Raw genomic sequence first — 27,519 nt, 5'->3', positions numbered from 1 at the left:
ACAGACTAACACGGCTGCTACTCTGAAATCTATAATTAGATTCACCAAGCCAGTAGCAAAAGAGCCTCTGCAGTACCACACTGGTTAACCAGAAGCCAAACACAGTCCCCTTTAGGCACTCCAGACCTTGGCTCCCATCCAGACACAGAGGTCTAATATAGTGAGGGGTGATTGAAAACCCAATTCACCATATGTGAGGTTCTTACTAATCCCAAAGGATCAGACACTTACTCTTAGATCAACATGTATCTCAGATCTGACCCAAAGATCACACTGTCAGCCAATCCTTAGTAAACTAACTAAAGATTTATTAAGAAAAGAACAGAGTTAAAATAGTTAATAGATCATATACACCTCTACCTCGATATAACGCTGACTTCGGGAGGCAAAAAATCTTACCGCGTTATAGGTGAAACTGCGTTATATCGAATTTGCTTTGATCCACCAGAGTGCACAGCCCTGCCCCCTGGAGCGCTGCTTTACCACGTTATATCCGAATTTGTGTTATATCGGGCCGCGTTATATCGGGGTAGAGGTGTACATATAAATGATTCCAAAGTCCTTAGATCAGGTTTGTAGCAGTGATGTTACAGACAGCTGGCTTGCAAAAGTCTCTCCAGTAACTTCCAAAAGATTGGACAGTTCAAAATACTCCAAGGTCACATGAGCATATTACATGCCCCTACTACATGTTTTGCTGAATCACAGAGAGCAGCCATTATCTCCTTGCTGTCTGAGGCATCCACAGGAAAAACTATCTGGGTGGGATGAGTTTCTCCTATGGCCTGTCTAGAGATGATGTAAATCTATCTGGAGAGCGTCACCCAGAAATACAATACATGTTTAAGATACAAGTGCATAGCCAATATTCATAACTTCAGCTACAAATATTATACAAGCATATAAACAGGATAATCATACTTGGAAATTCATAACTTTTCTATTGATACCTTACATGACATACTTTGTACAAGATTTATGGAAATTGTATCACACTGGTAACAACAGCGATATAAATGGCCACCTTTCTTTATAAACAGCATCACACTCCATTTATGGCCATTCTTTTTGCTGTAGTTGCCATGTCACACAACAATACAGCACCTGAAGTTTCCATCACAGCAATGGGTTTGGAATGAATTCAAAAAGAAATAAACTATGTTGGGAATGACAGCATATTTAGACCTGATTGAAGCCTGCTGTAAATTTTAAGACTCTTTTCTGATAATATTTAACAATGTAAGCATAACTAGCACTGTGCATGTGTAAGAAATTGTAGTGTAATCATGTTTAGTTTGTGTACATGTCAGAAAATGAAGAGTACTCAGATTTGTGAGGAAAAGAAAAGAGAAAGTAACTAAAAAGCTAGAAAAGCCCGTCTTGAACTAACACTAACCCTGTACTGACAGAGGAGGAGAGTTAACATGGAAATGACACACTAATACGTATGCGTCAGACAAGCTAACCGAACATCATAAATAAGTCTGTGTAACAAAGGGAGGTTGAAGGTGTTTTGTCCAGTGCTGAAGGTGACTGCGATGAGATCATCCAGATGAGCTTCCCTCTTGTAAATAATTGATCACTGCTTGCTGAGTGTTTTCCCGTGATAAAGATTGGTTAGTTCCATCTGCCGAGTAAGTGAATCTCAATCCAGCAAACGACGGGTCGACTAATGGCAGTAAGAAATAAATTAGAAGAGCAGCCCATTGCGCCAGTGCTGGGGATGGATGGTTTGGCAGGGTTTCCAGGAAATTATTTCCAGGCGTTTTACATGTAACACAATGTTCCCCCAACTTTGTTACTCCCACAATGAATCATCCCAGTGGTTGTTAAACCAGGCAGTGCATTCAGACAGGTGCAATTCCCCGAGTCAAGTGCTGATTTCACAGGATGGACGAGCATAGCAGCACTGTCAGATTAAAGAGTTCTTTAAATATGAATCTTCAGACCTTCTCTCTGCAGGCTCCTCAGATGCCCTTCCATGTCTGGAGAGAAGTCGTTCAAACTCAATCTAGGAACAAAACAGAAAACACGCAGGGTTATTGTCTGGGAACCCACAACCCAAATGGGCATAACTCTAGTACTGTTACAAAGCAAACTTTGGCCAGTAGTCCTGTGATATTCCTATAGGAATTGGACGTGTTACCAGAGACGTGGAATATCTGTCTTCCGGATCAGTCTGTTTACAGGACTCTATGTTCTCTGTCTTTCTGAGAGGTCACAGTTAACTTCTATGTCATACCTTACAGTTGTTCTGCAAAAACAGCTCCATGACAGACACTAGTGTTTTACTGCAGGATTCATTCAATATTATCTTTATTTGTTAAGCACTGACAGGGTGCTTGGAGTTGTACAAGAGATTAAAGAGACCAAGTCCCTATCCCAATGACCTTTGCAATTTAAAGAAACAGCCAGCAATCAGACATAAAGAACTTTTAATATTTGTGATAGAAGGAGGCAGTGCTGGCTTGATATTGAGGTGGATTTATATCCGTGGGTTTTGCGGAAGCAGTGGGATTAAAATGAAAAGAAGATGAGTGTCTGGCACACTGGGAGAGATCATAGCAGATGGCATGGAAGGAGGCACAAACACAACAGTGGAAGAAAGTAACCGAAGAACAGTGGGGCTGCAACTGCTGGTGACGTGAAAGGGGTGAGGTGGGATCTGATAAGCTACAAGATCAGGGATGTCGGCCAGAGTACAGTCTTGAAGGTGAGGACCATAATCTGAAAGTGACTTGATACTGTAGGTCAGAGGAGTCAGTGGAGAGATCTGAATACAGGAGTGGTAGAGTCCAACTGGTTAGCAAGGAAGGTGACTTTGGCTGTTGCATTGTGGGTGGATTGGAGGGAAGTAAGGTAGGGAAGATGCTAAAAAGAAACCACGCCAGTGGGCATGGTATAAAAATCTAGATACATTTGCTGGGGGGAAAAGGAGCCCGGAAAGGAAGAGACTAGAGTAGTCAAGCGGTCAGATCTTGGCACTCTGATCAATCTTTGTGAATGCAGAAGAGGTCTCTTCAATGGGGTGCCCATGTGGCCCTATTATATAGTCAAACTCCAAGACAAATTCTTTACTATGTTTGGCCATTGACGTCACTGGTCTCCTGCACTGAGCCACCAAGATAGCCTAAAAACTTTCTCAATCCCAACCACCAGACTCCTATTTACCACTGCTCATCTCTCCCCTATAGCCACAGAGTTCCTGTATTGTCAATCAAATGAGAATGCACACAGGAATCCAATAGCAAGTCAGATGGGTTGGGCCAATCCTGAACATCTCCTTCCCAGACTGTTCTCTGATCAGGAAAGAATTCCACTGACAATCATTAGTCTTTTTCATAAATCCACTGGGGAGGGGTATGGAGGGAACAGGAGTTATGACAGTACAAGGTACTGGATTGATGGCCCTGAAGACTTCATCCTTTGATTAATCCCAGAACAGACACACCACAGGGAGCCCTCGCACACTCAGGCCCTGCCACCATGCCCTATCCTTTGCCTGCAGAGATCCCCGCACCTCCAGCAGTGAGTGGGGAGTCCAGGATCTATGGCCCATTTAGTCACTGGCTTTTCTGCTGATTTTACCAGCAAAGGGGACGAATTGATGCCAGTCTGGGTGTTAATTTTTATGGTGTGATATCTGTGCACCAGGGACTGAATCAAATCTGCCAATTTATCTCACCCAGGTCACCCACCGGCCTGGGATCAAGAGGTGATAGGTTTCATAACGCAGTTCTCATCTCAGGCATCCCCTCTTGCATAACCAGATAATTTAATCAACAGATTTGCATATACATGGGAGACATTAAAAAAAAAAGAGCAAAAGCCACTATGAGTCTGAACTGTGGGAGGAGCCGGAAGGTGCCATTTTACCTGATGTCGGTGAGGCTGGGGCTGGTCAGGATAAGGTGATGCATGTCTTCTGCACACCGATCAGTGTAAAGATTCGCACTCAGGTTCAGATGCCGGAGGGTGGAGTTTCTGGAGAGAGCAGAGCAGAGCCTCTCACAGGAGTCATCTGATAAACCATTTTCCTGGAGGCTGCGTCAGAGCATTGGACAAATCCATTAGAGAAAAGCCTCTGGGCTGCATTGACAGTTCTTATCTAATTGCCTATGCCCATCTGATATGATAGCAGATTTCAGGTATCTAAAAGGGTGTCATAAGGAGGTGGGAGAAAACTTGTTCATTTTAGCCTCTAAGGATAGAACAAGAAGCAATGGGCTTAAACTGCAGCAAGGGAGGTTTAGGTTGGACATTAGGGAAAAGTTCCTAACTGTCAGGGTGGTTAAACACTGGAATAAATTGCCTAGGGAGGTTGTGGAATCTCCATCTCTGGAGATATTTAAGAGTAGGTTAGATAAATGTCTATCAGGGATGGTCTAGACAGTATTTGGTCCTGCCATGAGGGCAGGGGACTGGACTCGATGACCTCTCGAGGTCCCTTCCAGTCCTTGAGTCTATGAATCAATGAATCTGAGCATCTCCCCACCATCATCCCTGTATTGTTATTGTTGTTGTTCATATTATGATAACACCTAGGAACGTCAATCAGGGATCAGGGGTTCATTGTGCTCGGCATACAGCCAGGGCGGGTCAAAACAGTTTTTCAGTAAAAAAATGGGTTTTATTAAAAAAATGAGAAAATTTTGCAAAAAAAGTGTACACTTTCCACAGAAATTTGTGGGGGGGATGGGGGCGGCATTTTAACCAAAAGCTGATGCTCTAGAACAGGGGTCGGCAACCTTTCAGAAGTGGTGTGCCGAGTCTTCATTTATTCACTTTAATTTAAGGTTTCACGTGCCGGTAATATGTTTTAATGTTTTTTAGAAGGTCTCTCTCTGTAAGTCTATATATTATATAACTAAACTATTGTTGTGTTGTAAAATAAACAAGGTTTTCAAAATGTTTAAGAAGCTTCATTTAAAATTAAATTAAAATGTTGATCTTAGGCCGCCGGCCTGCTCAGCCCGCTGCTGGTCTGGGGTTCCGTTCACCTAGGCCGGCAGCAGGCTGAGCGGGGCCTGCGGCCAGGACCCCAGCTGGCAAGGGGCTGGCAGCCAGAATCCAAGACTGGCAGCGGGCTGTGCGGGGCCGGCAGCCGGGACCCCAGAAAGGCAGTGGGCTGAGCGGCTCAGCCCGCTGCCACTCAGGGGTTCCATCCGCCGGCTCCTGCCAGCCGGGATCCAGGCTGCCGGATCCGCTCAGCCCACTGGCGGTCTGGAGTCCCGGCTCTTCCCACATACAGTGGGTACCTACCTTCTCCCTGGTTCTGGCCCATTCTCTTCCTCTCTCTCTGCACTGAACTGAGGATGGGAGTGCACTGAGCACAGGGCTCAGGGTGAAGGAGCAGGCTGGGGGTTGGGATGTAGGGTCTGGCCAGGAGCTAGAATGAGGGACGGGGCTCAGGGTTGAGGCAGGAGGTTGGGGTGTGGTGCACTTACCTGGGCAGCTCCCATTTGGTGCGAGGGGTGCAGATGGGAATGTGGAGGGGGTGCAGGAGCTCCCGTTTGGTGCTCCCGTTTGGTGGGGGTGAGTATGTGGGGGGTGCAAGAGTCAGGATGTGGGAGGTGTATGGGGTGTGGGAGAGTATGGGGGGGTGCAAGAGTAGGGGCAGAGGGCTGGGGGCATGTGAGGGGGTGCAGGTGTCAGGGCATGGGGTGTGGGGGGCCTGGGTATGTGTGGGGTGCCAGAGTCAGGGCTGGGTCGTGGGGGGGGGTGAAGGAGTCAAGCAGAGGGTTGGGTGTGTGTGAGGGGGGTACAGGGTTCAGGGCAGGGGCTTGGGAGGGTCTCGGGCTGCAGGGCTCAGGGCAGAGGGCTGGGTGTGTGGGGGGGGGTCAGCGCAGAGGGCTGGGGGTGTGGGCTGGGGTCATGGGTTGCTCGTGGCAGGAGGCTGGAGGGGATATGCCCAGATTCCACCCCCCACTTCCCCAAGGCTCTGCCCCTGCTTCTTCTCTGCCTCCGCTGGGAGCAGCAAGCACGCTGACTCCACTCCTCCCCGACCCCCTCCCTCCATCAGCTGATCGTCTGGCAGGGAGGGAGGGATGGAGAGGAGGAGGGGCAGGAACCCAGCACACTGCGGGAAGAGGCAGGAGAGCCGGCAGGACCAAGCTTCTGCCCCTTGCCCCTTGCCCCCTGCCCCCGCGCGAGGGGCGGGGGGGCGGACGGTGGAGAAGAGTGGGCCGGGCCAGGCCAGGCTGGGCAGGATTTTTAATGGCACGCTGCCGCCTGCTGGGACTCCATCAGGCAGCAGCATGCCATTAAAAATCGGCTCGCATGCCATCTTTGGCACGTGTGCCATAGGTTGCTGACCCCTGCTCTAGAAGACATTAGTGCCCTAAGGCAGAAGTGTCACTGTCAGGTTAATACTTACACTAACTTCTGAATCTTGCATTGTTGGGCCTCAAGCACCTCTAACAGGGCATAAAGGCCATTGTTCCGCACTTTGTTTTTGGTCAGATCAAGACTGAAAAGGGTCTGGTTCTCCTTGAGGGCGGAGGCCAGGTCTGTACAGCATGCTTCTGTGAACATGTTCTGCCCTAGGCTAGAGAGCAGAAAAGAAAAGAGAAAAATGTGAAAGGGAGAGGGAGGAAAAGATAAAGAGGAGATGAGGAAAAAGACAATGACAAGTCAGGAAAAGGAGTGAAAATAAAACAGTAGAAGAAACAGGAGGACAAAGCAAAAAGAGAAAGTACCCAGAATAATAGACAGTGGGGCAGGAGGGTGGGTGAAAGGAGTTGTGGACAATGAATGAAAGAAAGAATAGGAGAGAGGCCCAAGGAATCACCCAGATGTGAAGGAGCAAACAAATCAGAATGAATGAAAAACAAATGAGGATGGAATGCAAGAGCCACAATGCGGAGAAAGGATGGAAGCCGTAGGAGCAGAATGAGGCAGAAACAGGAAAAGGTTACGTTAGCTTTTCACTTACTACATGTTTGACGCTCCAGCACTACACAGTGTTTTTGAGAGTCAAGCTGGTTGCATGTTGGGATGTGATTGTGTCTTTGGGACTCTAGCAGAGGGATCAATACAGTGCAATAAAAGGCAGTCCCAGGAAGAGTAACGTTGAATTATGATCCAGTGTTAAACATGGGCATCTGGTCCATGCCCAGGATGCTAGAGTAGGATTGTTCCCAAACGTCTATTCTCCAGTGCCTTGGCCATACTGATTGCAAAGTCTTTCTCAGCTGTTCCTGCTTGCTAGGTTTCTCCTTCCGATTGGGTATATGTATTTTGAATGATTTATCCTTGGATGTGTTAGCTTTGTTTGTACAAGTAGAACCTGAACTTGTTCCTTCCTGCCCATGGTTTTAATCTTGCTAGGTCCCTTTTGGACAAACAGATTTGCACTGAAATAACTAAATTGATTTTAATTCACATCTTTTGTTATTTTGATACAAGTCTGTCTGAACACTGATATTTCCAAATAAAAGTATCCTATTTTGATTTAACTTAAGTTGTTTTTAAAAGTCTTTGCACACTTTTATTCTGAGATAAGAGTATCCACACATAGATTTGCTTTGAAATAATTTAATGTGAATTCATAGATTCATATATTGTAAGGCCAGAAGGGGCCACATTACCCCTTCTGCGTAACAATCTGTCCCAACTTGTATTTAGCTCAGACACTCTGCTTCCTTCCCCAGACCAGAAGAAGAGCTCTGTGAAGCTCTAAAACTTGTGCCTTCCACCAATAGAAGTTGATCTAATAAAAGATATTACCTCACCTACCGTGTTTTCTGTGTAGGTACTTATAGACGGTGATCAGTCATCCCTTAACCTTCTCTTTGTTAAACTAACAGATTGAGCTCCATCAATTTCTTTTCCAATCCTTTAAGCATTCTCCTGGCTCTTCTCTGCTCCATCAGCTATTCCAGTATTTTGCCCAGAAACAAAGTTAGGCTGACAAACCAAAAACTATCTGAGTCATCCCTCTTTTTAAAAATTGGCACAACATTGGCTTTCTTCCAGTCCTTTGGAACTTCCCTAGTGTTCCAGGATGTATTGAAACTCAACATTAACAGTCCAGTGAGCTGCTCAGCCAGCTTTTTTAAATCTCTCAGAGGCAAGTTATGGATGATTTAAGAATGTCTGACTTTAGTAGCTATTAAAACTGATTCCGTTTTTCCAGTGAGAGTTTGTGTAGACAAGCCCTTTGTATCACTTCTGTTCTCAATGCTGTTTGCAACTCCTCCCAATGTACTGTGATCTCTGAATGTAATTAACATGGTCTTTACTCCCTGTTCCAAGCAATTCATTAAAATATTAAATAAAATGGGCCCTAACTCCAGTCCACAGAGTAAACCACAAAGTGCCTCCTCACAACTTTATAATCGGCCATTTATCATTACCCTTCTGCCCACTTTCATGCTATACACTGTCATATGCAAACCAATTAATTTTTCAAATGAGATTTTGAGATGCACTGTATCAAATACTTTACTAAAATCCTGATTCATTATATCTGCGGCATTCCTTTCATATAGAAATTTGTTCAATCAGTTTGGAGGGTCCAGGGAAAATCCAATATGTTATTGCAAATCTATGAAAAATTATGTTTCTCCAGTGACATGACCCTCAATGTTTTATAAACCAAGAGGAGTTTCTATCTTAACTATTCCCTAATCTGGACATTCAGAATTAACAAATTATAGTATTATTTACAGGAATCATTTCACTCAGTACTGAAATGCAGTCACCTCTGCAGTGGAGTACAGGAGCTGTTTAACAGCGCACAGCAACATCACATTACAGTTTAGAGCAGTTAGTGAAGACTTTTCTAACAAACTGAAACAGCAGAGGGAATTTATGGAAACAGAGTTCAATAAATCCAATTAGAATTTGACCAGGTCATGAGATTTAATACTTCTAATCTTGTGAAGGCTGCCATGGGAACTTTAATGGTCACAGGCACTCAGGAGGGACCTAAATTTTGCCTCTCAGTAGCAAAGCCCTTGCTGGGATATTGGTTGAGTAGTGACTGAAAGGGAAGAGTGCCATGCCACATAGTACGTGATCATCCCCACTTCATGCAGCATGCCAGCTTTACCTGGGAAGTCACTCATCAGGTCCAATGCCACTTAGCTTTTTGAAGATTGGACAAGACCCCAGAACAAGACAGTACAACTGCAGGCATATCACTTGTTTGGAAATTAGAGACACTGAATTACTCTGAGGACACAGACAGAAAACAAGCATGATATTACCTCAGGTCTTTTAGCCTACAGTTTGGATGCTTTAGTACAGAGCAAATATTCTTCATTGCATCATCCTTCAAATCGTTGTCTGAGAGGCTGGGGGGGAAATGAATAGAGAGAATTACAGGCTTGGACACAGAGACACATTGTGTTAGCTTCAAAGCTGAAATCCTGGGCTGAGCTTCCTCTTCAGTCCCTTAGAGGAGTACTGTTTACTAAGACAGCATGGAGCTGTGGATAAGGCATGAGACTGATGAGCAGGACTTCTGGAATCCATCCCCAGCCCTGTTACAAATGAAAAGTGCAATTCACACATGCTCAGCAGGGACTGGTAGAGCGTAACAGCTAAAACCTCCCAATATCCCATCTTCGCTCTGAGCAGGCTCCAGCCTCGCTCCGCTCCTAGTGCTGCCCAGACTGCTCACGAGCCCTCCCCTCAGAGCAAAACTGAGCATGCTTTCAGCTGCTCCGGGCTAGGGTTGAGCCTAAAACCAGAACTCAGAGCAAGGAACCACCCCCTCAATGTCCCCCTTGTCTCCCTGCTGGGGCCCAGGCTGCACAGAGGAGGAAGATGCCTGATTTGAATGCAGAAAAGACAAAAGCCAGACCAGGGTGAAGGAAAGGAGTAGCCTGGGACAAGGAGTATGGTGAGACTGGGACTGGAGTGGGAAGAGAAACTGGGACTGGGAATTGGGGGGGAGACTGGCACTGGCTGAGCAAGGAGACTGGGAGCTGGTGGGGGATAGGGTAGGTTGGGACTGATTGCTGGGCAAAGAAACTGGACAAGGGTCTGGGGCAGAGCAGTAACTGAGTTTGAATGAGGAGCCTATAGAGGGAAACTGGAACTGAAAACCAGTGTAAGCAGAGGGGAGAGACAGCTCAGACAAGGAGCCGGGCAGTGGGAACTGGGACTGGCTGGGCAAGGAGACTGGGCCTGGGCCTAGGGAAAGAGAGACTGGGATTGTGTGGGAGGCTGGGACTTGGACAACAAGCCTTGAGGGATTGACTAGGACTAGGACTGGCTGGGCAAGGTACTGAGACTGGGAGGTGCAGCCTGAGTAGCGGAGCCTGGGAATGGGTAGGCAAAGAGAATGGAATGGAACAAGGACCACAGGTAGAGAAGAGACCTGACCTGACTGTGACAGGTTGGAGGAAAACAGCAGAAGAGTCTGTGCCCACTAGAACCCACTCCCCTCCAAAGTTTGGAATGGACCCCAAGATTCCCAAGTCTAAACATTCCTCGGCTGTCAGCAAATAGCTGTAAAATCCAGTGGTAAAGTGTCTCATCCTTCTTAGAGGCCACCCAGAGGGTAACAACCTACTATTGCTATCAGTTACTCAGTTAGGTCCAGTGGCAGAGGTCTGTGCAATGGATCTAGACCCTGCTAATAGCCTATGTGGCTGTCAATAAGAGGCCACACAATGGAATTTCTGGTGGGGGTGGTCTGTTTGCTTTTTCCAAAACCTAGGAAATTACACACACATAAAACACAGGCCTAAATTAAAAGAACATTATTAAGGTTGCAAAGTCAAGCACTCAAAAGTTAGGAAATGCCAGACTTTAAGGTTGTCTGTGTAATCTTAATTAGCCCTGTATTCATATCAATTATGGTAGGATGGGTTTGGTTGTATGTTACCGAATGGTGTAAACTCTGTATCAGTAACACTGTTGTCTACCTGACAGCACGGCTGAGGCCACTGACACGTCAAGTCCTTGATATTTTAAACTTTACACATGACCTCTTTTCCTACCTCAGTTCTCTGACTTTGTGCAGCCCAGGTCTGAGTCGCTCCAGGCCCTCATTCTGGATGAAGCAGGAATCTAGGGTTAGGCGCTGTATTTCTTCACAACAACTCAGAACATAAGCAAGGACTGTGCAATCCACCGGCATGAGGTATAACTCTGAGAAGTCCAGGTGGGTATCTTTACCCACCACATCACACACAAGTTGTTTGTTCCGGGATTCAAAAAATAAATTGAATACATTCATCAGCTTCCTCTTCCCCTTGGGGTCTTCTGGGCTAAGTAGCTCCTCATAGTTCATCTCACTGAGCCACCCAATAACCTTACGAGTTGCCTCTGCAGAGAACTTCCCCACATATTTCTCCAGGGGCATCCTGGTTACAGGATCAGAGAGCCCAGTCATGAAGCGAGAGAAGATCTCATAGTCACCTTCCTTACAGGACCTGGCTTTAGCCATTGTGTCTCTGAACTTGTCCTCCTTGTAATCTAGGTAATGCACGAGGGCAGCGAAGAACTCCTGGATGGTGAGGTGAAGGAAGGAGTAGGTCACCTGGGAAAAGTCATCGGTTTGAGGGTTCTCCACCAAGAAGCCAGTGAGGAATGAAGAAAACTCCACATTGGCAACCTGTAAGTGGTGCGGCTGAAAGACAAGTATGCGATCTGTGATGCCGTATTCAGCCAACCATCCGACATTTATCAATGTATTTCGCATCCTCTGTGGCTCAGGCTGCTCCTGGGTGTGATTGGCCATAATATGGGTGACGTAGCTCACAAAGAGCTGGGTCACTGTTTTGGGTGCAGGCTGTGATTTCCCTGCCTTGGGTGTGAAGCAGGGTTTCAGGGCCGTGCATGTGATCCAGCAGTAAGACGGGTTGTAGCACAGCGTGTACAGAACCTGACTGTCCCTCACATATGCAAAGGCCTCTCTGGAGACTCGCTCATCTCCAAAGAACATGGAAAAGTATCTTTCCCTTTCCTTGGAGAGGAAGCCCACAATACTGGCCACTCTATGGAAGATTCCAGGCTCCAAACTGGTCAGCTTGCTGGGGCGGCTGGTCAGCAGCACAGAACATCCCTTCAGCAGAGTGTGTTTCAGCAGGCTGGCAACAATCACAGTAACTGGCTTCACATCCCCTGGATTCATACACAGCTCATGGGATCCACTTCTGCTTAATTTCAAATCAGTCTTGCTCTCATCCAAGCCATCAAAGACGAAAAGCAGCTTCTCAGGGTCTTCCAGGACTCTTGGGAGTTTGTCCTGGAGGCGTGGATATTTTTGACAGATCAGAGATTCTAGACTCATTTTTTCCTCATTCACCTCCCGGAACTTGAAGAATAAAACAAAGGCAAATTTCTGGTAATGCTTTCCCGTTGCCCAGTCAAAGATGAATTTCTGCACCAGGGTTGTCTTGCCCACGCCGGCTACTCCGCTCACCATCACAGATAGGGGGATACGGCGGGATCGAAAGCACCAGCGGAAGAGCCGGTCAGGGGCGATTCGCTCCAGCTCACTCTTTATTCTCCTCTGGAGGCGATATTCATTCAGCTCCCCAGCTGCAGCCAGGGCCTCGTGCTCCTGGTGTGTCTGCTTCTTGAAGTGACGGTCTGAGATGACCTTGAGCTCCACATAGCGGTTAGAGATGGGGAAAATCTGCCCTTTAGGTTGCCCTGGGGCCTTGTTTTCCTCCATCATCCCTGTGAGATCACGGAGTTTGGCTTTGTGCTCTATTTGACAAGCTGAAAAGGAGAAATATGGTTATTTCCCCTCTCCCTCGTCTCATCACTGTTTATTTTATGGGGGTTAGTAAATGGAAGTTTGATAGAAAAACTTCTCCTCTAAATTGTACTCTGATCAGACAATGTGGTGAGGGGATTAGGTGGATGGATGCTCTGGACTCAGTTGTTTGTTTCATCTCCTCTCTCCTCTGCTGGGCCTGGTCATTAATAGTTCCACTGGAACTTGCCCTGAGTCTGACAGGACACTGCTGCACTACCTGGTCCGGCTCATGTAATCCAGTAGGGAACAGAAACTTACCGGAATCCCTGCACTTGAGCAGAGGGACAGGGACAGAGGCAAAGCAGAGATCCCCAGAGATAATCTGGATACCCAGAAAAGACTTTTGGGAAACTGGCAGTTTATTACATCGCTGCCACCATTTGGAATTACAAACTGTGACTCACCTGTGTGCACAGTTTACTGGCTTTAACCTTTCAATAACTCTCATTTCCTTTTCTTAGCTAATAAAGCTTTAGTTTACTATAGAACCGGCTACCAATGTTGTCCTTGGCCTAAGATCTAGAGTACCCATTGAACTGGGGTAAGTGACTGGTTTAGTGGGAATGAGAGTAACCTGATGTGGTGTGATTTTTGGTTTGAGTGACCTTTTATCACAAAGTCCAGTTTGTCTGGGTGGCAAGATAGACTGGAGAGTCTGAGCAGACTGTCTGTGACTCAGTGATAAGACTGGGATAGTGATCCAGGAGCTCACATTTGTCACTGGCTTGGTGAAATCTAATCATAGAACACACCGCCAGTGTGGGGTCTCTGCCCTGTTTTCTGACAGTCTGCCCTGAGGTGCGCACTCACAGTCATGAGCCACTTTAGACAGCGTGACAGGGTTTGCTCCCTCCTAGTGCTTCCTGGGATACAAAACCCAGGGGAGCAGGCAGGAGGCAGGGCTATGGTCCTGTCCTCCCTCTATATTGCACACCAGAGCTGGTTGGGCACACGGGTATACACTGCACCCCTTGGAGGGGGAAGAAGAAGACATGCTCCCCCCACAGGCTGCAGAACTCCAAGAGGAACTGTGCCCCATTGAAGCACAATGCCTCTCAGAGTTCTCATTGGGGCCAGCAGCCTCCACACTGCCCCCAGGGCAGACCTGTGATCGAGCCCTTCTTGGCCTGACAAGAGACACAGAGTTGGCAGAGTCAAGTGCAGTTCAGTTTCCTCACAGTACCTTTCAGTTCTTGGTCGAGGTTGTGACCCGATTCATTCAGGAGAATTTCCTGTAACAGATTGTGACCTAAACAGAGAGAGAGATACAGATGGCACCGTTAGCTGGCATGGAAGAGTGTACCCAATGCTTATATGTTAGCAGCTCCAATAGATCCAGTCGATCTCTGAATTCCCCCTGTGGGGCTCCATGTTTTGGATATCGGGACCTGCAGACTAATGAGGTCTCAGCGACATCGCACCCAAAGAACCATTGTGTTGCCCTCACTCCCCTACTACTGGCTGTTCTACCCTGTACCTCACATTCCCCTGTATTCCCGCATCCATCTCCTTCCAGCTCTCCACATTCCCTGCCCCCGTGACAGAGTGCTGCGCAGCAGCAGGTGGACCAGCACTCGGATCACTGGATCGCCAAGTCAGTCGCCCCAGACTAAACCTGGGGGGGCAAAGCTGTGCATAATTGATAGATTGGAGATGGGCTGGATTAGCCCAGAAAGTAGAAAAGGTCCAGGAAGGGAGTGCTCAAGGGGCAAAGGGGAAAGAGGGTAACTAGCCTCGTGGATAGAGGGGAAGCAGTGGATATGGTTTATTTTGACATTACTAAGGCCTTTGATATTGTCTTGCATGACCTCATAAACAAACTAGGGAAATACAACCTAGTTGGTGCTACTATAAGGTGGGTGCATAACTGGTTGGAAAACCATTCCCTGAGAATCGTTATCAGTGGTTCACAGTCATGTGGGAAGGACATAACAAGTGGGGTCCCGCAGGGATTGATTTTGGGTCCGGTTCTGTTCAATATCTTCATCAATGATTTAGACAATGGCATAGAGAGTACACGTATAAAGTTTGTGGACAATATCAAGCTGGGAGGGGTTGCAAGTGCTTTGGAGGATAGGATTAAAATTCAAAATGATCTGGCCAAAGTGGAGAAATGGTCTCAAGTAAATAAGATGAAATTCAATTAGGACAAATGCAAAGTACTCCACTTAGGAAGGAACAATCAGTTGCACACATACAAACTGGGAAATGACTGCCTAGGAAGGAGTACTGTGGAAAGGGATCTGGAGGTCATATTGGACCACAAGCTAAATATGAGTCAACAGTGTAACACTGTTGCAAAAAAAGTAAATGTTGTTCTTGGATGTATTAGCAGGAGTGTTGTAAGCAAGACACGAGAAGTAATTCTTCTGCTCTACTCCGCGCTGATTAGACCTCAGCTGGACTATAGTGTCCAGTTCTGGGTGCCACATTTTAGGAAAAATGTGGACACATTGGAGAAAGTCCAGAGAAGAGCAACAAAAATGATTAAAAATCTAGAAAACATGACCTATGGGGGAAGATTGAAAAAAATTGGGTGTGTTTAGTCTGGAGAAGAGAAGACTGAGGGGGGACATGATAACAGTTTTCAAGTACATAAAAGATTGTTACAAGGTGGAGGGAGAAGAATTGTTCTTCTTAACCTCCGAGGATAGGACAAGAAGCAGTGGACTCAAATTGCAGCAAGGGCGGTTTAGGTTGGACATTAGGAAAAACTTCCTGTCAGGGTGGTTAAGCACTGGAATAAATTACCTAGGGAGGTTGTGGAATCTCCACCATTGGAGATTTTTAAGAGCAGGTTAGAGAAATACCCATCAGAGATGGTATAGATTATACTTAGTCCTGCCTTGAGTGCAGGGGACTGGACTAGAAGATCACAAGGTCCCTTCCAGTCCTACGATTCTATGAGTTGTGAGGTACACTGAAAATACTTCCTAAGTCTGTATCAAGGCAGAGTTGACAAATAGGTTTTCTGTCAGATCAAAGATGTTTATTCATCTGTCCACATGTAAATTAAATATTGTAAGCCAAGACAATAGAAGCTCTATTTACATATTTCAGAGTAGCAGCCGTGTTAGTCTGTATCCGCAAAAAGAACAGGAGTACTTGTGGCACCTTAGAGACTAACAAATTTATTAGAGCATAAGCTTTCGTGGGCTACTGCATCCGAAGAAGTGGGCAGTAGCCCATGAAAGCTTATGCTCTAATGAATTTGTTAGTCTCTAAGGTGCCACAAGTACTCCTGTTCTATTTACATATTAAGTCAACAGGGAGGCAGCTCACCAAAGAATAAATTGTGGGGGTTGTCCTGACTCTGGGGACAAACAATAAACTTTGAAGAACAATAAACTATAAGAAGAAGGCAAGGAAGACCCCCCCCTTTATCCTGCACTTAGGAAGTAATTGGGCAGTGTGATTATTGTGATGTGTCATTCCATATTCTTTATGAAAATATGCTTATGATATGAATATGACATAACTGAGATATACTTTATGCTGTCCCCAAGGGGTATCACTGAGAGTACTCAGTGGAGGACGGGCTGGACACTCCAGGGGGATGCTTCAAAGGGGGTCAGGGACTGGGGTGCACCTAGTCTTAGCCTGCAAGGCGATATAAGGGCTGGCATAGCCTGGAGGAGATTGCTCGGGTGGCAACAGGCTGGTGGTGTCAGGGAGCTGACACACAGTTAAACACAAGCAAGACTCCCTCATGCTGGAGGCAGGGGAGTGACTTACAGTACTGGGTACCCCAAGAACCATCACATATGGATCTTGGCATACATGCCCAGGTAGCTGTGTCACAGCCAGCTATGGCACCAGTGCAGACGCAGGGCATGACAGCACCGTAATGTGGTCACACTATGGCAGTGATTCTCAAACTTCTGTACTGGTGACCCCTTTCAAATAGCAAATCTCTGAGTCCGACCCCCCCTTATAAATTAAAAACACTTTTTAATATTTAACACCATTATAAATGCTGGATACAAAGCAGGGTTTGGGGTGGAGGTTGACAGCTTGGGGGTCCCGACCCCCAGTTTGAGAACCCCTGCACTATGGTGAGTTAGGCTACCACAGGTTAAATTTCCCCATGCTTAGCATGCAGTGAAGACATAAATTAAGATTAATTAATTAACCCCACAGAACACAGCCCTGATCTGAGGGCTTGACAAGGAAGAGCCTGTTGTGAAGAACATCGATTCCCATGGATTCCCCCAGTTGACTTGTTCCCCACTCAGTGCGATGGGTACGTTACCGTTCTGAATTATTTCATCTATCATCCCATTGAGATTAGGGTGAGCCCATCTGCTCTGCAGAGCAAACAGACACATCCAGAGTCCCAGCCTCGCAGCATAGCTCACAGCGAAAATATCACACACTAGCTTCTCTGCGGTGCCGGTTGAGTCGTGGTTCTTCTCCCAGTCATTGTAATCCTAAAACACAGAGGGATACAAGAGGCTGAAGACTCAGAAGCAGCCTGCAATGGTGGGGGGGAGCTTCTATAAAGTAATCAGAAGAGTGACATAGAATCATGGATATGAAGGACCGGAAGGGACCTAGTTAGATCATCTACTCCAGTCTCTGACGCAAGGCTCAGTATTATTTAAAACTTCCCTGACAGGTGTTTGTCTAACCTGTTCTTAAACACCTCCAATGATGAAGATTCCACAACCTCCCTAGGTAATTTGTTCCAGTGCTTAACCACTCTGACAGTTAGGAAGTTTTCCTAATATCCAATCTAAACCTCCGCTGCTGCAATTTAAGCCCGTTGCTTCTTGTCCTATCCTCAGTGGTTAAGGAGAACAGTTTATCACCCTGCTCTTTACAACAACCTTTTACATACTTGAAGACTGTTATCATGTCCCCCCTCAGTCTTCTCTTCTCCAGACTAAACAAACCCTTTTTAAAAATCTTTCTGAGTAGGTCATGATTTCTAGACCTTCAATTATTTTTGTTGCTCTCCTCTTAACTGTCTCCAATTTGTCCACATATTTCCCAATGTGTCGTACCCGGAACTGGACCCAGTACTCCACTTGAGGCCTTATCAGTGGCCCATAACATCCTATGGCCAAGGGCTTCCTAAAAGTGACCATCTGGGCAGTTGGGCCATGACTATAAGGGCAACAAAAGGCTCTGTCATAGCTGAGTGACCTGGTGGTGCAGTAAAGGCTGCATGTGACATTGACAGACCACCCCCAGCTCTCACTCCTCAAATCAACTGAGATTGGGGACACTGAAGCATTTCCATTGCTAGGAGAGGTGTGGGGTAGGGGTCCTACTCTTACAGAGCCTTCTAGTGGCCTCCTCAGGAATTATAATTAATAGAATGGAATTAATGGATTGTTTCTCTTTCAGAAAACACTCTTGCATGCAGAGACAGAGCCGACCCGTGCCTGCTGTAGCTGAAAGGGAGCCTGAGACACAAGGTCTTGTATCAGAGCCCAGTATGGGGCCTGAGGCCTGAACTAAAGTAGTGGTCAGGCCTTCCTAATATAAAGCAAAGTTAGCAAGAGACAGGCTGTGAGCAGAAGTCAGGCTCTGCCTGCGTGCAGGCTCACTGAACCTGGCAAGAACAGGGCTGGTTTTACAAAAACACACACATTCCTGAGAAGTGCTAGGCACAGGACACTCACGCGAACACATTCCAGAAGGGTGGCACCAGAACACCCCGATACGAAGGATGATAAAAACACTCCTCAAAGCTGATACAAGGACACACTGATCCCCAGTGTGATGGACAGAGATGTTTTGATCAAACCAACAAGTACAAGGTAATGGGTGGTAACAAACCACCTTAGGGGGCAGTAACTAACTTAGTCAGAGAGGCAATACATAGCTTGTTTGTATTGGGGTATAAAGAGGTATCTCAGAGGGAGTGTCTTTGGCTGGCCTGGGGGCAGTGGAAAATCCCACCACTGACTGAGCTGCGTCCATTGTCACAGGCATACATGTCATAAGTGTACTCGTAGCAAGTATAGGGCACCAGTACTGTGCTTTGTTGACAATAAACCTGGCCGGGTGCCTTCGCTTCCAACGGGTCTGTGGTTATTGGGCAGTTCGATCGGAGCCTGCTGTATGGGCTAGCTGGCCAGAGTCAGTGCAGCACACACAGAGAGAGCACATACACAGCCAACATTTGACCACACCTGCCGATAGTTGGGGGACGGGGGAGGGAGCAGAGTGAGGGCAGCTGGCTTCAGTAGTGTTACTGAGCATGCTTAGTCCGTGTGAGCATGCTGAGAATAAGCCAAGCAGAAGTTCCTGGAGCCTGTTATTATCATAGAATATCAGGGTTCAAAAGGACCACAGGAGGTCCAACCCCCTGCTCAAAGCAGGACCAATCCCCAACTAAATCATCCCAGCCAGGGCTTTGTCAAGTCTGACCTTAAAAACCTCGAAGGAAGGAGATTCCATCACCTCCCTAGGTAACCATTCCAGTGCTTCACACCCTCCTAGTGAAAAAGTTTTTCCTAATATCCAACCTAAACCTCCCCCACTGCAACTTGAGGCCATTACTCCTTGTTCTGTCATCTGCTACCACTGAGAACAGTCTAGATCCATCCTCTTTGGAACCCCACTTCAGGTAGTTGAAAGCAGCTATCAAATCCCCCCTCGTTCTTCTCTTCTGCAGACTAAATAATCCCAGTTCCCTCAGCCTCTCCTCATAAATCATGTGCTCCAGCCCCCTAATCATTTTTGTTGCCCTCCTCTGGACTCTTTCCAATTTTTCCACATCCTTCTTGTAGTGTGGGGCCCAAAACTGGACACAGTACTCCAGATGAGGCCTCACCAATGTCAAATAGAGGGGAATGATCACGTCCCTTGATCTGCTGGCAATGCCTCTACTTATACAGCCCAAAATGCCGTTAGCCTTCTTGGCAACAAGGGAACACTGTTGACTCATATCCAGCTTCTCATCCAGTTTAACCACTAGGTCCTTTTCTGCAGAAGGCATATGTGGCTAGCAGCAGCCCTAGACTCTCTCCTGCCCTGGAAAAAGACAACCCTGTGTTCGCAAACGCTATCTGCCCTGATATCCAAGGACAAGGTTTCTCTAGGGAAATTGGAATGTCAGCTCGGACAGCTTTAGCTGGGGGTCCGTTGTTATATGCAGGACGCTGTACCTGGGCCTGCTGAGCAGTGATGACGCGTCGGCTGGTGAGTTCCTGCAGCACAATGGGAATGTCGTTCTCTATGACATAGACCATGTCGGGGCGGAAGTGCTCGCTCAGCCTCTTCAGCTCCCAAGGGCTATAATTATCCATGTGTTTGCTGAAGGCTATAACGTCACCTGTGGAGAAGACCAGCACTTAGACACCATGGCACTTACTGACTGGCATGGACCCGTGCCTGTTCTGTGATCTCTAATCCCAGAGCTCAGGTCCTCTGGCTGTGGGGGCTGAGTTCTACTGCGGGCAGAGTGCTGCTTGGTCCATAATGAGAGGCGCCCGTCAGCCACACTCCTCTGTGGTCACAGCAGGTGATGCAGTAGGGAGTGGGGCAGGAGCACGAGCTGTGGGGAGCTCACAGATACTCTCCTCCCAGCCTTTGCCCAGATGAGACTATTTGTTGTATTAAAAAGCTTAGAAGTGGCTCATAGCTAAGGCTGTAGTTTGTACAGCACCTAGCACAATGGGTTGGGGATCCATGACCAGGGCTCTTAGGTGCCGCAGTAATACAGATAATAAATAAGGCTACAATTTTGTCACAGAGGTTGCAGAAGCCACAGAATCCATGACTTCCAAAGACCTCTGTAACTTCAGCCCCAGCGGCTGGGAGCTGCACGGTCCCACTGCCTGGAGCTGTGAGGTACCCCCGCCGCCTGAGGCAGCAGTGCCCCCAAGCTCCCATCCGCCATGGGCAACAGGGGTATGCCACAGCTCACCGCCAACTGCAGCAGCAAGGGGACTCTGGCAGCTCCTGGCCGCCACCATGGGGCAGTGGGATCCCAGCAGCTCCCCACCACTGCCGCGGGGCACGGTGATCCCCACAGCTCCAATATATGGTGGTGGCAGGGGGATTCCCACAGCTCCCCACCACTGGGGAGCAGGCAGGGGGACCCTGCAGCTCCCTACTGTGGTGGAGGCAGGGAGATTCCCGCAGCTCCCGGGGAAGGAGCAGGGGGACCCTGAAGCTCCTCTCCACCACAGAGGGCAGGGGAACCCTGGAGCTCTGAGCCCCCATGGGTGGTGGGGGCCCCAGAGCTTCCAGCCACGCCACAGCTGCCCAGTCCCTTCCCATTTTATCATGGATATTGTTAGTAAAAGTCTGTGAATTCTCCTTTATTGCCCACGACTTTTACTAAAAACACCCATGACAAAATCTTAGCCTTAATAATAAATAATACTCATAGTTGCCCCAACCAGATATTCTGAAATCAACATAAGATCACCTACCTTCTATGATTCTACTGAGCACCAAACTCCCTTCTGCCCCCTGGTTTTTCACAAAGACGTCCCTCCCCCATGGCCCATGTAAATAGATGTTTCTTGCAGTGGAGGGCCCCTCACAGGGAGTGCTCAGCTGTCAGCCCCCTCTCTTTTAAACCAAGGGGGGCCAGCTCAGGCGCCTCTGCCTATAACCACTGTGCCAATCTGGTACAAGGAGAAAGGGGGTCACTCCCCACCTAGGAGTTCACACGTCAGATCCAGCACCTTACATTATTCAACCACAAACCAATCAGTAGCCAGAACAGATCAGAGCAGAAGTAAAACATGCTGCCACCAAGGAGCATCACCTAAGAGATGGGCTGCTGCATTCTGCACCCTTAGGCATAGTCCCTTAGGAGGAAGCGCTGTAAGGAATGGGACAGGGGCTATGGCAGTGGGGCCGAGCTCTATTGCAGGAGCAGCACCGCTTTGTTCATGATTCGTAGATTCCAAGGCCAGCACTGTGATGCTCCAATCTGCCCTCTGGTACGATGCAGGCCACAGAATTCCCCCAAATAATTCTTAGAGCAGAAAAACATCCAGTCTTCATTTACAAACTGTCAGTGATGGAGAATCCACCACAGCCCATGGTAAGTTGTTCCAGTGGTTAATGACTCTCACTGTTAAAATGCACGCCTTATTTCCAGTCTGAATTGATCTAGCTTCAACTTCCAGCCATTGGATCGTGTGAGACCTTTCTCTGCTAGACTAAAGAGCCCATTATTAAATATCTGCTCCCCATGTAAATACTTATAGACCGTGATGAAGTCACCCCTTCACTTTCTTTTTGTTAAACTAAATGGATTGAGCTCCTTGAGTAAATCACTATCGGACCTACAAAAGCAATTTTCCCTCTCTTGGTATTGACACCTCTCATCAATTATTGGGAGTGGACCACATCCAGCCTGATTGAATTGGCCTTCAACACTGATTCTCCACTTGTAAGGTAACTCCCTTCTCTTCATATGCCAATATATATTTATGCCTCTATTTGTAATTTTCACTCCATGCATCTGAAGAAGTGGGTTTTTTACCCACGAAAGCTTATGCCCAAATAAATCTGTTAGTCTTTAAGGGGCCACTGGACTCCTCGTTGTTTTTGTGGATACAGACTAACACGGCTACTCCTCTGATACTTTACTATCAGGCCTGTTTTCTAATCCTGTAATCATTCTCATGACTCTTCTCTGAATCCTCTCAAATTTATCAACATACTTTCTGAATTGTGGACTCCAGACCAATGCCAACTATAGAGATAAAATAACTTCTCTACTCCTACTCGAGATTCTCCTGTTTATGCATCCCAGGATCTCATTAGCCCTTTGTGCCACACCATCCCACTGGGAGCTCGTGTTCAGCTGACTATCCACCATAATCCCCCAAATCATTTTCAGAGTCACTGCTTCCCAGGGAATAGTCCCTCATCCTGTAAGTACAACCTACATTCTTTGTTCCTATATATATATACATTTAGCCATGTTAAAATGAATATTGTTTGCTTGCACCAAACTTACCATGCTCTGTGTCCTCTTCATTATTTACCACTCCCCCAATTTTTGTGTCATCTGCAAACTTTATCAATGATGATTTTATATTTTCTTCCAGGTCATTGATAAAACTGTCAGCGTAGGGCCAAGAACTGATCCCTGCAAGACCCCATTAGAAACACAGCAGCTCGATGATTCCCCACTTACAACCACATGTTGAGACCTATCAGTTAGCCAGGTTTTAAGCCATTAACTGTGTGCCATGTTAATTTTATATCTTTCTAGTTTTTTAATCAAAATATCATGAGGTAGCAAGTCAAACGCCTTACAGAAGTCTAATTATATTAGATCACCACTATTATCTTTATCAACCAAACTTGTAATCTCATCAAAAAAGATATCAGGTTAGGTTGACAGGATCTCTTTTGCATAAATCCATGTTGATTGATATTAATTATATTACTTTCCTTTAATTCTTGATTGATGAGATATGCCCATCAGTCACACTCACCTTCAGTCACCATAGGTCTTTGTTTGGAAGCCATTTTATTCCCTCTGTGCCGTTGTCTCTCTGGAAAGTTTACGGAGAGGAAAATGTACATGAGACAGAGGCAGGGAGATCATATCACTCTACAGCTGAGACAGTCTCACACTTGTTCTTAGTGTTTTCCGTGTTCGGAGAAATCTATGATGACGGTTGATGCCCTCCATAAAGGGCTCCTGTCTCTGAGTTAATAACACTCAGCATCTATCCTGCGATTCTCATTCACAAACCTCAGAGAGCTCTACGAAGCTCTACGAATCGCAGTATTGCTAACCCCAAAAGTTCAAAACCTATAAGATTGGCTCAGACATGATGGAATAAAAAAAAGATGACATCACGGGGTTTGGTCTGTCTGCGGATTGCTGACCGTCTCCCACCAGCCCCACTGGGTGTGACACCTAGTGCAGGCAACTCTCACACTTAGGCAGTTTCAGCCGCAGGGGTGATGAAGCCGGAATGTGCCAGAACGGCATTCCAGCACTTTTGCTGCATGGAGGCTGCCATTTTGCTCACACAACATGTCCTTGCACTCAACATACATGTGAGGTCATGCTGCATGGAGGGTGCCATTTTGTGGAGCAAAATAGCACCTTCCACACAGCGTGATTTCACATCTGTGTCTGAGGTCACCCCGGCGGGGGCATTCTGGTGCTGTACAGTCCATTCAGGATACAGCACTAGCTTTCAGCTGCTGCTGCAGGAGCTCTCATTAAAGGACCCACCTGCGATTGGGACCCCATTGTGCTGGGCACTGTACAAACACATAGGAAGATATAGGGTACATCTGCACTGCAGCAGGAGGTGTAATGTCCAGCTTGGGTAGACCTACATGTGTGTAAGCAGAGTCCGGATAAGCTCTACCCTGACATCTGGTGGTGAATTATGGCGAGAGTGGAAAAGAACTTCAGGGGCTGATCTTGTTTGCATAGGCACACCCACCTGCCTAGCCTGGGACAACAACAACAACTGAAAGTGGTAACTTTGGCTGATGTGGGATCCCCAGTTTCTCTGTTATTGGGGCAGGAAGAATAAAGTGTTGTTACCCTGATTCTGTGACTCAAGGCCAGTGGAACTATTATATGACAGAGGGACTCACCAAAAACTAAGTAGCACTCACTAGACAAGGGGCATGGGTTACAAAACCCAGTGAATTGAGAGAGGTTGGGGACAGGTATGTGTACTTGATGGTATGGGCCCCTTTTGAGGCCCTGGAACACCAATTGCGCTCTCCTCCTCCACCACTACTGTTGAATAGCAGAGCTAAGTTTGCTTCTATTAGGAGTGTAGCTAAAAGTTGCTGAACTGAATTCAGTTTGGGCCACTGGTGCACCAACACTGGGGTTCCTCCTACTACAGGCTGAAATCACTAAAAGAGCTAAAATTGCTGAGCTGAGATCACTGAGTGCTGTGTTAACCAGTGGGGGAGCCTGAAGATATATTGCTAAGCAGCTGGCAGAACCGAGCAGTTTGTGGGATGGATGGAGCAGCGCAGAGCAGAGCTGAGCCATTTGCGGGGGCAGCTGGAGTGGTTCATGGGACAGCAGGTGGAGTGGAGCAGCTGGCAGAGCTGAGCAGTTTGTGGGACGGTTGGAGCAGCCCACGGAACAAGGAGCAGAGCAGCGCGGCTGGTAGAGCGGAGCCATTCATGGTAACGGCTGCAGCAGAACTCCCCTGCCATAGCTGTGTACATGTGTATAGTGGGTGCTGCTCCAGGTGTATGTGTCATAAGACAACTCTGAGTTGATAGGATTTGCACTCATTGCGCACGGGTGTAATCGGAACAAGGCAAAGAATCAGGCTTATTTGGCCCAGTTCATGGGCTGTTGCCCTGCAGCCCAGGAGCAGGAGGCCCCAGCACAAGGGATGCTCCAGGGCAGGCCGGGGCAGAATGGCAGTATGTGGAGAAGAAAGCACACCGGGGCCATTGCAACCATGGTGCAATTTAAAGCAGCACCTCAGGGCTACCTTCACCTATCCTGGGGGCCAAATCAGCCTGAAAACCACCTCCACTCTGTCCTGGTGCCAGCGCTGGCAGCAGCCCTGGGCTAAATGCTCCTTGTTATCCAAAATTCCTTGCTAGCCCACTTGGCTGGTGTCATCTCTCACCCTGGTTTTGCCCCAGTTTAACTCTGTTCCCTCCAGTGATGTTACTCCTGATTTACATCGGTGGGGAAGCAAGCCCAGCAGGTTGGTTTTTTCCCACTATTTCTGCTTTTCCTGCAGTTTCTCACTCTGCACTTGGACCTTGTGCAGCCCCTTTGCCGTCTCCTCCTGCAGTGCACCTCCACAGTTCTAGGGGTAGCAAAGAGTCCTGTGGCACCTTATAGTCTATAAGGTGCCACAGGACTCTTTGCTGCTTTTACAGATCCAGACCCACACGGCTACCCCTTTGATACTTGAGTTCTAGGGGTGAATCTCTCTGTCTTTGAGAAAACTTCCAGAGCTCAGGACTTTGGGAGGCATCGTGTTTTGTTTTCCAAATAGTAGAGAAAAACCCCAGGAGCTAGATCATCCCAGTTTGTGCCATAGGGCCTGGAAAGATGATTTGCACGGGGGGTTCCCCGTTGTAACCTGCTCTCCCCACATAGATTTTCTCTGCGCTTCAGGAGCCAGGCCCAGCACAGTCCCCGTGTGAATCTGAACTGGCTCAGCAGATGACAGCCCGCTCTGGGGGGACAACTCAGAGCAACCAAAATGAAAAACACTCTCAGGGTTGTTCAGACAGCTCCTCAGACTCTTCAGACTTCATGGGACAAGGGCAAAGTGAGCCCTGGCATCAACAGGTGCAATTCACCTGGATTTCAATGCAGCTCCACCTGTGTGCATCAGGGCTGGGTGTAGTCCTGGTCCCCTGTCCCCTTCAGAGAGCCCTCAGGGGCTGACTCAGGCCTGTTTTCTGACCTCCTTCGCTGAGTTCATGGAAATGTCTCAGACTCCTTGGCAGAGGATGAAAAAGCCCGGCTGCAGCGTCACAGACTGCACTGCCTCCTCCCGCCCAGCCCCTCACATTCACTTTCAATCTGCCTCCCACCCGGAAAGCTGCACTTCAGGGAGATTCTCCCCCCACCTTGCCCCCGATGTCAGCTCCCCAGCTCTCCTCTGTGGGGGAGGGAGATGGAAAAAGCCCAGGGAAAGCCTGTCACTTACCTTGCAGGCTGTGGGAAGAAGCACCATCTGCAGCCCCCTCCCAGATGTGTCCTCTGGTTCTGCGTGTGTCAGGGCAGCTCAGTGCGGAAGTGAAGCCGCTTCTCATTTCTTATCTGCATGCCGCTCCCTGGGTCCAAGGTTCACTGTACACTAGTCATGGTTTTAAATATGGTTCAGGTTCCAAGTATATAGACCTCAGCCTGCTTAGCCCCCCGGCAAACCCACCATTAAAAATCTTAATAACCTTTTATTAAGGCTATAGAACAAGAGGGAAAACAATTAGCATTAGCAATGTAAAGTATTAAATAAGGTTGTCATTTTAACACTAACCCTTGATCCCTTAGCTGGAGAAGTCTTTAAAAGGAACCCTTCCGTCCCACCCACCCACCCCCTATGTGGCAGTCTCTTAGGGTACGTCCAGACTATCGATATAATCGATCTATGGGGATCGATATATCGCGTCTCATCTAGACGCGATATATCGATCCCCGAATGCGCTCCCGTCGACTCCGGAACTCCACCAGGGTGAGCGGCGGTAGCGGAGTCGACGGGGGAGCCGTGGCCGTCGATCCCACGCTGTGAGGATGGGAGGTAAGTCGAAATAAGATACGTTGACTTCAGCTATGCTATTCCCGTAGCTGAAGTTGCGTATCTTACATCAACCCCCCACCCCCACCCCAGTGTAGACCAGCCCTTAGTATGAAAAATTGTATTTACTGTCCTTTGGGGGGAAATTAGTTGAGATGGGCTGCAGCTGTCAGTGTTGCTGCTGTTGTTACAGTCTAATCTCATGCTCAGAATACAAGACAAACACACACAAGCACACACAGGGGATGGATCACTTGATGATTTCCTGTTCTGTTCATTCCTCTGGGGCACCTGGCATTGGCCACTGTCGGAAGACAGGATACTGGGCTAGATGGACCTGTGGTCTGACACAGTATGGCCGTTCTTATGTTCTATGTTCTAAAAGAGGAAAGAAGAGAACAGCAAAGATAGAAAGGGTAGCGTCTGTCTCTGGAGTTGACTGTCACTTGCAGCCTCACTGTTGGAGAAACACAGGCCCAGCCCATGGTCCAATCAGCCACCCTGAGACCTGCCAAACTTGTACCAGAATCAGGCTGTTTAGGGCAGTGCTTTTAGTTGCCTCTCTAGTCATGGACTTACACCATAGTTGCAAAATATAGTCTT

General features: G+C 47.5%; 1 protein-coding gene across 1 annotated transcript; it reads right to left on the bottom strand.

Annotated features, from left to right (window-relative positions):
- Window positions 1–337: 337 nt before the first annotated feature.
- On the bottom strand, window positions 338–26,434 carry LOC128827324 (NACHT, LRR and PYD domains-containing protein 12-like). The gene is made up of 10 exons (XM_054011183.1): window positions 26,329–26,434; window positions 23,149–23,208; window positions 19,846–20,012; window positions 16,977–17,154; window positions 13,908–13,973; window positions 10,956–12,684; window positions 9,213–9,299; window positions 6,377–6,547; window positions 3,877–4,044; window positions 338–2,011 (listed from the first exon to the last, which is right to left on the bottom strand). Exons 1-10 carry the CDS (start codon window positions 26,432–26,434, stop codon window positions 1,930–1,932), a joined length of 2,814 nt encoding a protein of 937 aa, XP_053867158.1. The 3' UTR covers window positions 338–1,929.
- Window positions 26,435–27,519: the final 1,085 nt, after the last annotated feature.

This window comes from Malaclemys terrapin, chromosome 21, assembly GCF_027887155.1.
Source record: "Malaclemys terrapin pileata isolate rMalTer1 chromosome 21, rMalTer1.hap1, whole genome shotgun sequence".
Taxonomy (NCBI): Eukaryota; Metazoa; Chordata; order Testudines; family Emydidae; genus Malaclemys; species Malaclemys terrapin.
This window is presented reverse-complemented; position numbering and strand designations above follow the sequence as displayed.

Excerpts from the sequence above, each read along its gene's own strand:
- LOC128827324 (XM_054011183.1), bottom strand. The coding sequence starts at position 26,434 with ATGAGAAGCGGCTTCACTTCCGCACTGAGCTGCCCTGACACACGCAGA. Across the intron at positions 13,974-16,976 it reads AGATGAAATAATTCAGAACG|GTCACAATCTGTTACAGGAA; the intron begins GTAACGTACCCA and ends CTCTCTGTTTAG. Across the intron at positions 2,012-3,876 it reads CCCAGCCTCACCGACATCAG|ATTGAGTTTGAACGACTTCT; the intron begins GTAAAATGGCAC and ends TTTTGTTCCTAG.